Raw genomic sequence first — 17,027 nt, 5'->3', positions numbered from 1 at the left:
CAGCCAGCACTGGCTCTGCCTTCTTCCTTCCTTCCTTTCTTCCTTCCTTTCTTTCTTTTTTTTGACAGGCAGAGTGGATAGTGAGAGAGAGAGAGAAAAAAGGTCTTCTTTTTTGCCGTTGGTTCACCCTCCAGTGGCCACTGCGGCCGGCGCATCGCGCTGATCCGAAGCCAGGAGCCAGGTGCTTCTCCTGGTCTCCCATGCGGGTGCAGGGCCCAAGGACTTGGGCCATCCTCCACTGCCTTCCCGGGCCATAGCAGAGAGCTGGCCTGGAAGAGGGGCAACCGGGATAGAATCCGGCGCCCCAACCGGGACTAAAACCCAGTGTGCCAGTGCCGCAAGGCGGAGGATTAGCCTGTTAAGCCACGGCGCCGGCCTTTCTTTCTTTTTTTTTTTTTAATTAAAAGTATTTGTTCATTTATTTGAAAGGCAGAGATACAGATTGAGCTTTCATCTACTGGTTCATTCCTGAAAATGGTTACGATGGCTGGGGCTGGGTCAGGAGCCAGGAGCTTCTTCCGGGTCTCCCACTTGGGTGCAGGGCCCCAAGCACTAGGGCCATCTTCTGCTTTCCCAGGCCATTAGCAAGGAGCTGGATTGGAAGTGGAGCAGCTGGGCCTGGAACCAGCATGCACGTGGGATGCCCGTGTCATAGGCAGCAGCTTTTCCCAAGATGCCACAGTGCTGGCCACTGCTCTTTTTCTAAGATGGTTTCCCATTGCTTCCTTAGCTCCCTTTCCTCAGCCAGAGAAGTAGAGAATGATGGTGACTGGCTTAACCTAGGAGTTTGAAAATTTCACAGCTGAAAATGGGAACTAAATCAATCTTAGTTAAGATAAAGACTTATTACTAAATTGTGCTACTCCCTGGGCCAGGAGGACTCCTGGCAGTGATACAGCAACATCGTATTTCTAATCCAGAGGATGGATGTAGGATTGGTATAGTTGTTCTGGAAAACAAACAAGTCTACAGAAAAGTGGAATTTCCAAAATTTTGGTGATTCTACAGATAAGTCAGATTTCTAAGAATAATGTCGAAGCCTGATTTGGAAGCTTTGATTTTGCCAAATAAGAACATAAACAAGAAAACCCTTCACTGTTTGCTGTTATCACTGTGTCATTAAAAAAATTATTTGAAAGAGTTGGAGGGAGAGAGAGATCTTCCATCTCCTTGTTCACTCACCAGATGGCCACAATGGCCAGGGCTGGGCCAGGAGCTTCATCTGGTCTCCCACGTGGGTGGCAGGTGCTCGGGCCATCTTCTACTGCTTTTCCCAGGTGCATTAGCAGGGAGCTGGGTCTGAAGTGGAGCAGCTGAGACACCCACATGGGGTATCAGCATTGCAGGTGGTGACTTTATATGCTACGCCACGACGCTGGGCCCATTTTTAAATTTTTTTTTTTAAGAAATATTTATTTGAAAGAGAGAAGGAGAGACAGATCTTCCATCCACTGGTTCACTCCCCAAATGGCTGCAATGGCTGGGGCTGGGCCAGGCTGAAGCCAGGATCCAGGAACTTCAGCTGGGTCTCCCACATGAGTACAGGGACCCCATCACTTGGGCCATCCTCGGCTGCTTCCCCGGGTGCATTAGCAGGGAGCTGGTTCGGAAGTGGAGCAGCTGGGGCTCAAACTGGTGCCCACATGGGATGCGGGCACTGCAGACAGTGGCTTAGCCTGTTACACCACGTGTCCAGCCTCCATCTTTCTTAAAGGGTATTTTAACACTTGGAAGGACATCAATTAAGTGGCAGTTCTTACTCAACTTGAGATTAATCTATGTGGCTTTGTGCAAAACTGATGGACTGGTTTCCATGTCTCATTTTGCTGTTGGCCAGTGAAATCAGAGGTGTCCATTTGATTAGTGTAGCTGTTAGTTCTTCAGTTAAAACACTGCCTGGGATATTGGCACGCAGTAAATACTTGTTGAATGAGTAAATGACTGCAGGGCACCCAAATGATCAGTCTCAGATCCAAATTCCACCTAGTCCCCTGGTGAGCAGAGCTGTTGAAAGTGTCTCACTGTCCTCAAACCTTAGAGTTTGGGAGTGTAAGGGCCTGGAGTCCAAGTAGCTGCGTGGAGTCGCCGTAGGAACTTAGCCAGACTAGAACCCAGGTGTCTGGAATATTCTGTGAGCTCACACAAGCTGGTATTTGTCTTCCATTGTGATTGCAACAAAGAAAAGAGAGAAATTAAGATAAAACATTCACTGCCTAATCTCTGCTCTGTAGCCTCCTTTAGAAAAGCTCAGCTAAGATCTAGTTTATTCAGAACTGAAGATAACAAGAGTATGAGAATTTTTATTTTATTTTTTTGGAATCTCAAGGAAGGGGAAGAGTGGTTCCCCCTCTGGCCCGAGCCCAAGGCCTTGCTGTTGGAGGCTGTGCACAGAAACAGCAGGTGTGGGTTTGTCCGGGCCCTGGTGAGGGTGGTGTGTGCGTCTCTGTTTTCTTGGGTGGACTTCGCTGACTTAAGTTTAAGACTTCTAAGAAAACCTTCCTATGTGTGCCATAAAAAGGCAGGGTGTTGGCTGGAGGGCTACTTCTTCTCCAGGAGTGACACTTAGCTTCTGGGTCAGAGCCTGCAGAGTGGCATCAAGTACTCCCTGTCCCACCTGGCCCTCCCCCGCTGGTGCCATTTTCTGGTGAAGGACTAGGCCGTGTTGAGGATTTTATCATCAGTGTGTGTGCTCCCCAGGCAGCTGTGTGCGTGTGCGCGCTTCCTTCCTTGTCCGTGTTGGTGCTGGTGGGAGGCAGTCTGGGGCTGGGGGCGTGGATGGAGGTGTAGGTACCCTGAGGACCAGGACGGTGGGGGTTCCCATGGCCGCTCCTTCCGAGGGGAGTGCAGGAGAGGCCCTGTTCGGTGTGCGCGCGTGTTGTAGACCTGCGAGTGTGGTCTTTGGACTTGTTTCGGGGTACTTGTGTCTGTTGTAGGTGAGTTGGTTTGTGTGTGAAACAATTCCAGGCTCTGGCTTTTAAAAATTTTACCTGAAGTAGTTTTATTGTCATTTCCTGTAATTCTTGTGGTCATTAGATTTGCAGAGGCTGTTTGTAGGGTATTCATGTGTGTGTTAGTGGCATTTCAGATTTGTTTAGCTGAATTCAAGAGTTGCATGCTAAAAGTTGCATATTTTAGAGGGAGATCGGTAGAGCGCCATGTCTTGACGTTTTCTTAGCTAGATGAAATTCTGATTTAGTAAGTGTGCCAGCTTGGATGAGATGGTCGTGGTTTAATTAACCACTTGTTGACCAAGAGCCATTATTGTGTGTGTTAGAGGTGAAGCACCTGAGCTGGGTCCCTTCTGACCCGGCAGGGACCACGTGAGTCACCCCCGTGCCTTCTTTGCTCTGAGTGTAGCTGACCACTTCTGTTTTTTCCCTAGGTTTTGGAAATCCCGTCTCCGGGTCGCTGGGATTGGCTTGTTGCTCAGTTGAATCACCCACTCAATGGAGACACAGAGAACTAGCGCTTTGTGCTGACTCCTACTTGAATCAAAACCCTGGGGAGTCTGCATGCCTTGTGTGTGGACAGAACCAGTGCCAGTCTCCATCACGAGCTTCCGAAAACTTCCACACTCTCCCTGCGCTGTCGTCCTAGTCGCTCGCTCTGGCGTCGCAACCCAGGGCTGCTGGAGGTGGCAGTGACGAGTCTTGCTACAAGTGGCCTTATTCCAGCTCCAGAAGTCCCCCAGAGGAAGCTTGAGATTCTTACCTTGTGCCCAGCCCTGAGGCAACAGGAAACATGCCTACCCAGTCCCTCCTCGTGTACATGGATGGGCCGGAGGTCATTGGCAGCCCCCTGGGCACCCAGGTGGAGATGGACGACGCCGTGGCGCTCCGAGGGGCCGCCACCGTGCCCTTCAGAGCCCCGACGGAGAGGAGCGTCGTCCAGATGGAAGGCTGCATGCCCTTGGACTGCATGTTCTGCTGCCAGTCCTTCGGCCACGCCGACGACCTCAACAAGCACGTCCTGATGCAGCATCGGCCCACTCTCTGTGAGCCCGCAGTGCTGCGGGTGGAAGCAGAGTACCTGAGCCCGCTGGACAAGAGTCAGGTGCGCGCCGAGCCCCCGAAGGACAAGAGCTGCAAGGAGAATGAGGAGTTCAGCTGCGAGGTGTGCGGGCAGGCGTTTCGGGTGGCCTTCGACGTCGAGGCCCACATGAAGAAACACAAGGACTCCTTCACTTACGGGTGCAGCCTGTGTGGGAGACGATTCAAGGAGCCGTGGTTCCTGAAGAACCACATGCGGACACACAACGGCAAGTCGGGGGCCAGGAACAAGGCGCAGCAGGGCCTGGAGAGCCCGGTGACCATCAACGAGGTGGTCCAGGCACACGCGACCGGGAGCATCTCGTCGCCTTACAAGATCTGCATGGTCTGTGGGTTCCTGTTTCCAAACAAAGAGAGTCTAATAGAGCATAGCAAAGTGCACACCAAAGACACTACGTCCTGCCCCAGCAATGCACAGGCAGCCTCCCAGCCCGAGGGCGCGCCATCTCCCAGGGAAGAGTTCTTGCAGTGTTTAGACTTGAGACCCAAAGCGCACCCGGAGCGCCTGCAGAAGCAGGTGCAGTGCATCCCTCAGCTCGACCCCTTCACCACCTACCAGGCCTGGCAGTTGGCCACCAAGGGCAAGGTCGCTGTGGCCCAGGAAGAAGTGAAGGAGTCGGGGCAGGAAGGAAGCACCGACAACGATGACTCGTGCTCAGAGAAAGAAGAGCTGGGAGAAATCTGGAGCGGCGGCAAGTCCGAAGGCTCTGGAAAGTCCAGAGCGAAAGGCGGCTGCGCAGGGCTCTCGCAGGAGAAGGAGAAGCCCAGGCACTCGAGCGGCGACGGGGCCCCTGGGGACGTGGACCCCAAGCTGTCGGCCAGCAAAGAGAAGCCCACGCACTGCTCCGAGTGCGGCAAGGCCTTCCGCACCTACCACCAGCTGGTCCTGCACTCGCGGGTGCACAGGAAGGAGAGGAGGGCCGAGGCGGGCTCGCCGACCTCGGCCCTGGACGGGAGGCAGCCGGGCACGTGCTCGCCCGAGCTCGCCAGCAGCCTGGACGAGGGCGGGGCCGTGGACCGAGGCGAAGGCGGCTCCGAGGATGGCTCTGAGGACGGCCTTCCCGAGGGCCTCCATCTGGGTGAGCTGATCCCTGGGGTCCCGGGCACGCAGGGGCTGCAGGGTGGACCCTGGCTGTGGAGGTGTCTGTCTCCCTGTTGGTGACAGTTCTGTGGTCTGATAGTTTGCTCAGGGGGGACACAGGTGTTTCACAGTTGGGTGATGGTGCCCTCTGTTGACGTTTGGCGATGTGTAGTGACATTCTTGGTGGTCACAGCTCTGCCTGTGGTATTGTGCGTGCCCATACATGCTGGCACCCGCGGGGCAGAGGCCAGGGCATGGTGCGCAGGGCGTCTGGCACCCCACCCAGTGTTTTGTGATGGCCGAGAGACCCCATCCCTGCCTTGAGCTCCTGTGGCTCCCTCTGTGTCTGTCGGGGCTGCTTCCCACGTGTGATCCCAGGGGGGTTCTGAGGCCACAGGAGTTACTGGGCATGAACGAGAACGGGAAGCGTTAGGCAGGGGCAGCCCGTCCTTCCTGTCCCAGAGGCTGGTGCCCTCTGACCAGGAGCTCTGACGATTTGCTTGTTAGACACAGGAAATGTGAACGCACCAGGCTGTTTTGAAGAAATTCCGTTTGCTTGGTGAAGTCTGATGTGGCCGATCCCTGGGGCCGGCTGAGCTTCTAGCCACATGACACGGTGTGAAGAAAGGATTCTGCTGCTTCAGAGCGGTTACAAAAAGCCCTCACCTGTGGGCACAGTCAGCAGGTGCATGATGAGAGCATGGGGTGGTCTCAGGAACACTGTCGCTCACACAAGGGGCTGTCAGTTGGGATGGATGCCCTGTCCTCTCTCAGCCTCACTCACTGAAGTCCTTCAGGGACTGTGTGTGTGGGCCCTGGTGAACCTGACCACAGCACCTTGAACTCTGCACCTGCATGGAAGCTGGTGCCCAGGTCTTCTTTCTGATCATGGTTTGACATGTTTGATGTGAGGGCAGTAGTTTTTCTATCATATTTATAATTTTTTTTAAAGATTTATTTATTTATTTGAAAGTCAGAGTTATATAGAGAGGAGAGGCAGAGAGAGAGAGAAAAGTCTTCCATCCAATGGTTCACTCCTCAATTGGCTGCAACAGCTGGAGCTGTGCCAATCCGAAGCCAGGAGCTTCTTCCGGGTCTCCCACACGGGTGCAGGGGCACAAGGACTTGGGCCATCCTCCACTGCCTTCCCAGGCCATAGCAGAGAGCTGGATCGGCAGAGGAGCATCCAGGACTCAACCGGCGTCCATATGGGATGCCGGTGCTTCAGGCCAGGGTGTTAACCCACTGCACTGCAGCGCCAGCCCCTATAATGTTTTGTGTTCCCTGGGGTACAGGAAACCTAGCTCTGAGCACACTGCAAATCCTCAGTTTTCAGGAATTTAGGAAAACTTAACGGTGGCTCGATGACATAATGCAGGCTTTAACCACTGAGCTTGTTGTCCGAGTGATGCTCTCTGTCCAGGGGCATGTGAGGCAGGAAGTGGCTGGTCGTTTGCAGGTGGGGTGGAACAGCTGGGCGTGGTCTCAGGGTGGGTAGGGTGCCCTGCTCTCTGTCCCGGTGCTGCGCTGTGGTGCTCTGGCTCACCACATGTTGCTTCGCCCATCTTTGCCCCAATTTCCTTGTTTGCAAGATGGCTTCCTTGACCCTCCTTCCACCTGCCAGGGAGCGTTGCAGCAGGCTGGAGGTGAAAAGCTCCCAGCCCATTACAGTACAGAGCCGCCTGGACCGGGCAGGTGTGCGGGTTCCATGTCCTTGTCCCGAAGTTAGGAGATGCCTTTATCTTACATGATTCAGCGTTGTGAAATCCAGACGTGTAGTTGGAAGTGGGAAGCTGTGACAAGGTGCAGAGGCAGAGCCTTCTGGTTGGGCGTTCTCTACGCAGGAAGTTGGTTTTCCAGAGTTTGTCTAGACTTATCTACTGTACGATCAGCTGGCTTTCTTTAGACTTTCAGGAAGATCAGAAGCAGAGGACACCTTAAAGGTGTCAACTCTGTCTTTTCTGTCTTAGATGTGGGTGCTTTTTCCCTGCATGGGAGTTGTGGTGCAGTGCAGACGGTGCACTCCTGTCCTCATTGTAAAACCTGAAGGCTCCCCAAGGCCTGCTTCTAAGCTGCTTTTTAATTTTTTAAAATACTTATTTATTTGAAAGGCATAATTACAGAGGGGCAGAGAGTGAGGTCTTCCATCCACTCTTTCACTCCCCAAAATGGCCGGAACGGCCAGAGCTGCGCCAGTCAGGATCCAGGAGCTTCTTCTGGGTCTCCCACGTGGGTGCAGGGCCCCAAGGACCTGGGCCATCTTCTACTACTTTCCCAGGCCACAGCAGAGAGCTGGATTGGAAGTGGAGCAGCCGGGACTTGAACCAGCTCCTAAGCTGCTTTTTAAAATGAGTGATCTGTGAGCAGTGTGAGATGTGCAATGTGGAGGGAGGGTCAGGGAAGAGGCCAATTAATTGGATATAACAAGTTTTGCAAAACAAAATGACCAGTTCAATTATGCTGAATCTGTTTTTTTTTTTTTTGTTTTGCTTTTTTTTTTTTTTAAGAGAGGGAAAGAGGAGAGATGATTGTCCATCTACTCCCCAAATGGCCACAACAGCTAGGGCTGGGCCAGGCTGAAGCCAGGAACCAGGAGCTTCATCAGGGTTTCCTATGTGGGTGACCAGGAGCCCAGGTACTTGGGCCATCTTCTGCTGTTTTCCAGGGTACATTAGCAGGGAGCTGGATCGGAGGTGAAGCAGCTGGGACACGAACCAGCGCCCATATGGTGTGCTGGTGTCGCAGGCGGCTGCTTTGCCTGCTGTACCACAGAGCTGGTCTCAGTTGTGCTGAATCTTGTTGATCTGCAGTGAGGGTGCGTTTATTTATTGCTGAAGGCAGAGGGCCCCTCCACAGTTCCATGGAAGATGTGCATGTCTTCTGACTAGAAGTTCTGGAAATATCTTCATGTCTTTTGAGGGGTGTTTCACGTCCAGTTGTGTTGGCCGGGCCAGCGTCCCCAGTGGGCTCTCGCACCCTGCATTGATCATCCTGCACTCAGAGGTCTGTGTCTGGGGGACAGATTGTGACTTGTCAGACTTTGTACTTCCCAAAACCTGGCTAAAATTTGACAAACTTTCCTAGGTGTTTGCCCAATGCCTTGCTTGCTTTCCTGTCGCAAGATTAGGTTGTGCTTGCTGCCCTCTAGTGGTGGCATGTTTAATCTCAAGTTGAAAAGCTGATTTTCCCGCCGGAGGTGGGGTCGGTTTGCGGTTTGTGTTGGTGCGGTTTTCTGTCCGTCTTTCTGTTCTGAAGAAGCTGGCTGTGCGTGACGTCGGCGTGCCTGTGTGCAGGCCCTGCGGGTCCACCGTGCCGAGGCCTCTCCTGGGATGAGGGCAGACGGTGTGCTTGCTGTCCGCGGGGCGGCAGAGGGTTCTCAGGCTTTCTGGAGCCGACCCCAGGCGGGAGGTGTAAGCATGCCTTAATCCACGTGCTTCGGCCGTCTCCTTACGTAAATGTTTTTTTTTTTCTGCTTTAAGATAAAAATGATGACGGAGGAAAAATAAAGCATCTCACGTCCTCGAGAGAGTGTAGTTATTGTGGAAAGTTTTTCCGTTCAAATTATTACCTCAATATTCATCTCAGAACGCATACAGGTAAAGACTTTGATTTTTTTTTTTTTTTTTTTAACGCATGTACTGGTTCAGAGTCGCGGTGTGGCTGTGCGCTGCGCCTTTGCTCCAGCCTGACCAGCGCTGGTCCAGCCCCTCTGCCAGCCCTGCTCGCTCAGTTTACCCTGACGCTCACCGTCAGTAAACCACTCCTTCTCACTTGAGTATTTTTAACAATTTATTGACGTAAGAGAGAGTGCGCTCATCTGCTGGTCGGCTTCCCAGGTGCCTGCAGTGGCTGTGGGATCTCAGCCCAGGGCTCCCACGTGGGTGGCAGGGACCCAGGCACCGGAGCTGTCACCGTCACCGCCACCCCCCGGGTCTGCCTCTGCGGGAAGCTGGGTCAGGGCCTGAACAAACCCGGAACTCTGGGGGGTGTGGGGAATCTGACAGGTCTGCCCCAGGCCTCTGTCACGCTATGTGGCCACATCTTTTTAATATTTTGATAATTTGTAGTTTCATGAGAATATATGGCCTAATAATCTGTTCTTTAAGTAGTAGAAGCAGCTAGAATATTAACAGTTTAGGAGGATGTGTGGATTTGAATTTCATCAAACTGTTAGCTGACCAGTTACTTAACCATTTTTAAAAAATTATTTTCATGTTATCTTAAAGGTGGACAGGCAGGGAGGGAGAACTTTTAAACACTGGTTCGCTCCCCAAATGCCTGCAACAGCCAGGACTCTGCCATGGTGAATCCAGGAGCCCAGCACTCAATCCAGGTCTCCATGTTGGTGACAGGAACCGAATTCCTGGAGCCATTATCCGCCGCCTTCGAGGAAGCCGGCATGGGAGCAGAGGAGCGGCACCTCCAGTGAGGCGCTCCGAGAAGCAGTGTGGGTGTTGCACTCGGTCATGTAACCATTGCACCAAGTGGCCAACCCTTGAAGCCTTTCTGTGTGCGGTTTTCTTAGCTCTGAGAGTGACATAATGATACTCGCCTTTTCTGTTCGTGTGTTTGTTTGAAGACTCACTTATTTGAAAGGCAGAGGAAGAGACCGCACGTGCACGCTTCCATCTGCTGCTTCATTCCCAGATGGCCACGGCAGCCGGGCTGGGCCAGGCTCGAAGCCCACAGGCAGGAGCCCCAGCACGTCTCCCACAAGGGTGACAGGGCCCAAGCGTGTGGGATGTCTTCCCTGGCTTTCCCAGGCACGTCAGCAGGGAGCTGGATGGGGAGCGGAGTGCCATGACTTGAACTAGCGCCTGTATAGGGGGTGCTGGCTTAACCTGCTGTGCCACAGCGCCGGCCCCTAGACTGCTCCGTCTCCCAGGGCTCTTATGGAGATGAAGGAAGTTAAAAGTGTGACTGTTACACATTCGTATTTCAAATATCCAGTATTTATATAGTTTGGGAAGTGAGCAGCTCAGGAGAAGCCCCACACAGAGGCAAGGGGGGAAGAGTGCTCGCTGTGTTGTGTCTGGAACGGGTCTTTCTGGCTCCCGAAGGTCTGTGCTGGCACTTTCCGTTCACTTCTGTAATGTAGCGACATTTCTTGTTGTAGGTGAAAAACCGTACAAATGTGAATTCTGTGACTATGCTGCAGCCCAGAAGACGTCTCTGCGGTACCACTTGGAGAGACACCACAAGGACAAGCAGGCGGACGGTGCTGCCGAGGGCAAGAGTGACGGCAAGAACCAGGAGGTGGAAGATGCGCTCGTGGCCGCTGACGGTGCACAAACCAAAAATTTGAAAAGATTTTTTGATGGTGCCAAAGATGTTAAAGGCAGTCCACCTGCAAAGCAGCTTAAGGAGATGCCTTCTGTCTTTCAGAATGTCCTGGGCAGTCCTGTCCAGACACCAGCACACAAAGATACTCAGGATTTCAGTAAGCACGCAGCCAGTGACGGTGCTGAGACAGTGGACAGAGCTCCCACCCCTGTGTTCGTGGATCTGCTGAAAAAGAGGTCGGCAGGGGAAGCTCAGGCAGACGGCCCTGTCGGCAGAACGGAAGCGGGGGTGCCTCCCGCAGACAGCAGCGCCACGCGGCGCGCCGATGGCGGTCACCCAGAGACGAAAATGGATACCACAGGGGCCAGCAGGTGCCAGACTGGCCTGGAGTGTCAGGAGAAGCCTCTGAACCTGTCCCTTGGTGCTCTGCACAGCTGCCCGGCCATTTCTTTGAGTAAAAATCTAATCCCAAGTATCACCTGCCCGTTTTGTACCTTCAGGACATTTTACCCCGAGGTTTTAATGATGCACCAGAGACTGGAGCACAAGTACAATCCCGATATTCACAAAAACTGTAGGAACAAGGCTTTGCTTAGAAGTAGACGGACTGGGTGCCCGCCAGCCCTGCTGGGGAAAGACGTGCCTCCCTTGTCTGGTTTCCACAAGCCCAGGTCCAGGTCAGCTTTCCCAGCGCAGCCCAAGCCCCTGCCTCCAGAGAAAACGAAGCAGAGCCCCTCGGGGCCGGCCAAAGCCCCTCCGACGTCAGGGACAGACTCCAGCACTTTAGCCCCGAGTAACCTGAAGTCGCACAGGCAGCAGAGCGCTGCCGCCCCCCGACCGCAGCAGCCCGAGGGCTTTTCCAAAACCAGTGTTTGTCCTGCACTGGAGAAAACGAGACGACCCGAGGCAAAGATGAAGCCTCTGCCTGTGGCCCCAGCTCAGCCCGCCCACGGCAGCAGCGGCGGCAATGCCTCCAGTGGCTCCAGCGGCTCCAGCGGCTCCAGCGAGTGTGCGCCCAAGAGCGATGGCCCCTGGGCCCCTCAGGGAAGAGACTACTTTTGTAATCGGAATGCAAGCAGCACCACGACCGTGGAATTCGGCGAGCCACTCCCGAAAAGGCTGAAGTCTGGCGTGGTCACACTTGACGTTGACCTGCCCGGGCCCAATTACAGGAGGGGCTACGAGCTGCCCAAGTACCACGTGGTCCGGGGCATCACGTCCCTGCTGCCCCACGAGTACATGTGCCCGCCGTCGCCGGTGTTGCCCCCTAAGCCCAGGTTCCTGGGCTCTGCTGAGGTGGAGTCTCCAGGTGTGCTGGCTGTGCAGAAGCCCTACAGCGGCGCAGGCCCGCTCTACCCGTGCGCACCTGCCGGCGGCCCGGCCTCCAACGCGGCTCTAGAAGGTACTGCGTCGGGCGCTGTGTTGGAGTTGCACTGGCTGCCCAAGACCCACACCCTGGGGGGACGCTTAGCACAGTGGTTTGTGGGCCCGCAGAGCTTAGCTGGTCAGGGCTTGGCTCAGTCTTGCCCTCAGCTGAGCCTGTGATCTCTCTCTCTGCTGTGGGAGCGATCATGGGGAAAGTGGTTGAGTGCCTGTGGTGTGATCCCTTCTTGCTTTGTCGTTGGAATCCCAGGGGCCACGGAGTACCCCTGCGCTCCCCTCATCCTAGCTTCTTTGTCATCTGCACATGCGCGGTGTGCAGCGTGCATCCCTGGGGTTCTTCCAGTGTCCTGTCACCCCTCCCCCCCACGCCATCAGTGGCTGAAACCATGTGTCATATGCCTGAGTCACGTGCAGCCCTGGGCTCGGCAGCGTTTGAAGGGTGCTCCGTGGATGCCATGTGGGCGTCCCTGGCCCCTCCGCAGGTCTTAGTGCTCCGACCTGGGGTTGAGCTGCTCTTGGCCTCTGAAGCAGCCCGTGGATTCGCATCTCTGGGAGGGGGCGTGTGTGGGCCGTCAGTCCTGGGGCTGCTGTGGGGTCCCGTGGATTCGCATCTCTGGGAGGGGGGGCGCGTGTGGACCGTCAGTCCTGGGGCTGCTGTGGGCTCCCGTGGATTCGCATCTCTGGGAGGGGGCGCGTGTGGGCCGTCAGTCCTGGGGCTGCTGTGGGGTCCCGTGGATTCGCATCTCTGGGAGGGGGCGCTTGTGGACCGTCAGTCCTGGGGCTGCTGTGGGGTCCCGTGGATTCGCATCTCTGGGAGGGGGCGCGTGTGGGCCGTCAGTCCTGGGGCTGCTGTGGGGTCCCGTGGATTCGCATCTCTGGGAGGGGGCGCGTGTGGGCCGTCAGTCCTGGGGCTGCTGTGGGGTCCCGTGGATTCGCATCTCTGGGAGGGGGCGCGTGTGGGCCGTCAGTCCTGGGGCTGCTGTGGGGTCCCGTGGATTCGCATCTCTGGGAGGGGGCGCGTGTGGGCCGTCAGTCCTGGGGCTGCTGTGGGCTCCCGTGGATTCGCATCTCTGGGAGGGGGCGCGTGTGGGCCGTCAGTCCTGGGGCTGCTGTGGGCTCCCGTGGATTCGCATCTCTGGGAGGGGGCGCGTGTGGGCCGCCAGTCCTGGGGCTGCTGTGGGCTCCCGTGGATTCGCATCTCTGGGAGGGGGCGCGTGTGGGCCGCCAGTCCTGGGGCTGCTGTGGGCTCCCGTGGATTCGCATCTCTGGGAGGGGGCGCGTGTGGGCCGCCAGTCCTGGGGCTGCTGTGGGCTCCCGTGGATTCGCATCTCTGGGAGGGGGCGCGTGTGGGCCGCCAGTCCTGGGGCTGCTGTGGGGTCCCGTGGATTCGCATCTCTGGGAGGGGGCGCGTGTGGGCCGTCAGTCCTGGGGCTGCTGTGGGGTCCCGTGGATTCGCATCTCTGGGAGGGGGCGCGTGTGGGCCGTCAGTCCTGGGGCTGCTGTGGGCTCCCGTGGATTCGCATCTCTGGGAGGGGGCGCGTGTGGGCCGTCAGTCCTGGGGCTGCTGTGGGCTCCCGTGGATTCGCATCTCTGGGAGGGGGCGCGTGTGGGCCGTCAGTCCTGGGGCTGCTGTGGGGTCCCGTGGATTCGCATCTCTGGGAGGGGGCGCGTGTGGGCCGTCAGTCCTGGGGCTGCTGTGGGGTCCCGTGGATTCGCATCTCTGGGAGGGGGCGCGTGTGGGCCGTCAGTCCTGGGGCTGCTGTGGGGTCCCGTGGATTCGCATCTCTGGGAGGGGGCGCGTGTGGGCCGTCAGTCCTGGGGCTGCTGTGGGGTCCCGTGGATTCGCATCTCTGGGAGGGGGCGCGTGTGGGCCGTCAGTCCTGGGGCTGCTGTGGGGTCCCGTGGATTCGCATCTCTGGGAGGGGGCGCGTGTGGACCGTCAGTCCTGGGGCTGCTGTGGGCTCCCGTGGATTCGCATCTCTGGGAGGGGGCGCTTGTGGACCGTCAGTCCTGGGGCTGCTGTGGGGTCCCGTGGATTCGCATCTCTGGGAGGGGGCGCGTGTGGGCCGTCAGTCCTGGGGCTGCTGTGGGGTCCCGTGGATTCGCATCTCTGGGAGGGGGCGCGTGTGGACCGTCAGTCCTGGGGCTGCTGTGGGGTCCCGTGGATTCGCATCTCTGGGAGGGGGCGCGTGTGGACCGTCAGTCCTGGGGCTGCTGTGGGGTCCCGTGGATTCGCATCTCTGGGAGGGGGCGCGTGTGGACCGTCAGTCCTGGGGCTGCTGTGGGGTCCCGTGGATTCGCATCTCTGGGAGGGGGTGCGTGTGGGCCGCCAGTCCTGGGGCTGCTGTGGGGTCCCGTGGATTCGCATCTCTGGGAGGGGGCGCGTGTGGGCTGCCAGTCCTGGGGCTGCTGTGGGGTCCCGTGGATTCGCATCTCTGGGAGGGGGCGCGTGTGGGCTGCCAGTCCTGGGGCTGCTGTGGAAGGGTTTCCTGGCAGTGGTGTCGTGTGGCAGCTCACCTGGGAGTGCCCGGGGACTCCAGTAGCCGCAGTGCCTGCTCCACAAGGCAAATCCGCCTCAGCCCTTGGCTTCTGCGCTGTTTTCTTGTCGTGACGTCGGTTGGCCTGATGCCCTTGGTCTGCCGGGAGTAGCTTGCTGTGGAAGAACAGCTTCCATGCCCCCCTGCAGGTTGACGTGCCTGTGAGGAAGGAGTAGGGCCTGCTGTCCTGATCACAGTGCGCCTCCCAGCCCGCCAGGGTGTGTAGAGCGGACAGGAGTCGGAGCGCGGGCCGGGAGCGGAGGCTGCGCTGCAGTGGAATCTTCTGTCGTGGCTGGTGCTCCTCTTCACAGTTGGGGTTTATGCTGGGTGTAGGTTTAAAGTGTTCCAGGCGGGGTGGGTGTTGTGGCACAGGTACTGCATGGGGTGCCCGCCTCCTGTGTCGGGGGGCCCGGTTTCAAGTTCTGGCTCCACTCCCAATTCCAGCTTCCTGCAAGACCACAGGTGATGACAGCAGGGATGGCTCACGTTGGGTCCCTGCCTCTCCATGGGGAAGCCTGGATGGAGCTCCAGGCTCCTGGCTCCTGGCTTTGGCTTGGCCCAACCCTAGCTCTGGGCTGGGAAGTAAACTAGCAGATGGAGCACTCTGTCTGTCTCTATCTCTCTGCCCTTCAAATGAATGAAAATATTAAAAAAAATTTTATGCTGCCATTTTCTTCTAGCTTCTTAAATCTTTATTAGTGAGACCTGGGAACTTAGGGAAACTGTGCTAATAGATGTCCTCATACAAACAGTTCTATAAGTGTGCAGACGTCTGTGTGATGTGTATGTGTTGTGGTTGCACCCTGCGGTAGGAAGTTTGAAAACCATCATCTGAGCCTGTGTGCGCGTCGTACCTGTGGCCTCACGGTAGCTCTAAGCGATCTCTCTCTCTCCAATCAGGAAAGAGGCCTGTGTCGTATCAGCACCTGTCCAGCAGTATGCTGCCGAAGAGGAACTATGAGAATTTTATTGGGAACGCACATTACCGACCAAATGACAAAAAAACTTGATTTCCTATTTTTTTGGGGGGAAAGGTAAGCATATGTTTCAATTAAATATGTACTGTACAGGTTTTCCTCGTTTGAAAATAAACATCTAGCTTGTCCACTGTAACACAAAATAAAATTGCCTTAATTACAGTATTTTTCTGGGCGTCTTAGCATCTGTGTTGGAGCGCTCAGGGTCTTTGGCTGTCAGTGATGATGCGAACAGTAAACATCCCGGCAGTGCCAGCGACTGAACCGACTCAGCATTTTCTTGGGGCGCTCCCGCTGCCTCCCCCGCTTGTGCCCGTGTTCCCTGCGGTGGCTTCGGGGTTGCTGTGGCAGCACGGGCAGCTTCACCCTTGGGCCTTCATGGGAGACGTGGAGACGCGGGCCGTGCCTGCGTGGGGCTGCAGCCTGGGCCCAGAGCAAGCAAGAGGCTCACTTGGACTCGCTGGTTCCTGTCCTGTGGTATGATCAGAACGGTCCCCGAGAGCAGGCTGTGTCTGCCGAGTTGACTCAGAGTTGGAGCAGCGAGTCACAGAACCTGCTCATTTCCCCCTCGCGGCCAGCCTCGCAGACAGCTCTGTCCCCTAAAACTGTTGCCACAGAGACCCCGAGCACCTGCTGGCCAGTCAGGTGTGCCGACGACAAGACATAGGCTTGTGGTCAGGACAGGGTTTCTGCTGCTGTTCCCATGGGCTGGGGCTCTGACAGTCACTCCCGGGTCCCAGAAGCAGAGTGGGTGGGTGGCGTTGGCACGCGCTCCCCCAAAGAACTGCTGGTGGGTTCTAGCAGCAGACAGCGGCAGCAGATGACAGGTGACGGCCGTGTGTCCAGCCCCAACCTCTGTCTCTGTTTCTCTCAGCTCTGGGCTTCTCTGCCTGCCCCCTGCCCCCTCCCCCTCTGCCTGACCGCCTCTCTCTGCCCCAGAGCTGCTCCGCACCTGCGTTCTGTCACGTCTTTGCTGGGTCCCTGCGGTGAGCTTTGTCGCAGCCCAGCACCTCACATGTGTGTTCTCGCCCACCGCTGGCCGAGCCAGAGGGTGGACACCTCGTCGACACCTGGCCTGTTTGGGTGACAGAAGTTACTTGTGGTCACGTTTGCCTTGTTGACTGTCCCGACCAATTCCTTTCTTCCTGTGTAAGCGTTCAGTTTCCGGTGGTAGCCGTGCCTTCTGGACCGCCAGGTCGTGGCGTTTGTGCTTCAGCCCCAGTCCTGACGTGGTCAAGGCTGGGCTCACCCGCACCCTTGGCTTTGCTGAGAGCCTGGACTCCTGTGTGCTTCCTGAGCCTCTTCCTGAGCTTCGCTGACCACCGCCTTTCGTCTTACTCATTGTCCAAACCTTTCTCCTCGCAGGTCTCGATGGGTGGAGGCGCGTGCGCCGTGAGGTCGGATTTGAGTTCATCCTTTGGGAAAGCGAATGGTGAAAGCTACTGAAATAAGCTGTGACCGCACTGTACATACAACACGCAAGGAACATAAAAGGAACACTACAGTTTTGTAAAGTTGTTCTGTTAACTTTTGTACCAAATAGCAATAAAAACTAGTTGGAGCAGTTGGGACCAGAGATCTCTATTTTGTCCCTGAATAATATTTTTTTTTAACAGTTGACCAAATAAGTGGAGTTTTTGTATACTTGAGCGCTGCTGAAAAGAAATCATTTGGGGTGGGGGTGGGGTGGGGGGGAGAGTCTATGACGCTCGCACCT

At 56.3% G+C, this 17,027-nt stretch overlaps 1 protein-coding gene across 7 annotated transcripts in view; it reads left to right on the top strand.

The window, feature by feature from the left end:
- Positions 1 to 16,827, top strand: part of ZNF217 (zinc finger protein 217) — a 37,799-nt gene extending 20,972 nt beyond the window's left edge. For all 7 annotated transcript variants that reach the window (XM_062204378.1, XM_062204381.1, XM_062204384.1 and 4 more), the window contains 5 exons: positions 3,383 to 5,128; positions 8,610 to 8,726; positions 10,247 to 11,815; positions 15,234 to 15,367; positions 16,676 to 16,827. In XM_062204378.1, the coding sequence (XP_062060362.1) occupies positions 3,742 to 5,128; positions 8,610 to 8,726; positions 10,247 to 11,815; positions 15,234 to 15,343 (3,183 nt within the window). In that variant the 5' untranslated portion in view covers positions 3,383 to 3,741 and the 3' untranslated portion in view covers positions 15,344 to 15,367; positions 16,676 to 16,827. The remainder of the gene's footprint in view (positions 1 to 3,382; positions 5,129 to 8,609; positions 8,727 to 10,246; positions 11,816 to 15,233; positions 15,368 to 16,675) is intronic.
- The last annotated feature ends 200 nt before the right edge of the window (positions 16,828 to 17,027 follow it).

The sequence above is a fragment of the Lepus europaeus genome, chromosome 10, assembly GCF_033115175.1.
Source record: "Lepus europaeus isolate LE1 chromosome 10, mLepTim1.pri, whole genome shotgun sequence".
NCBI lineage: Eukaryota > Metazoa > Chordata > Mammalia > Lagomorpha > Leporidae > Lepus > Lepus europaeus.
Note: the sequence above shows the minus strand (reverse complement) of the source record. Positions and strands in the feature narration are given on the sequence as shown.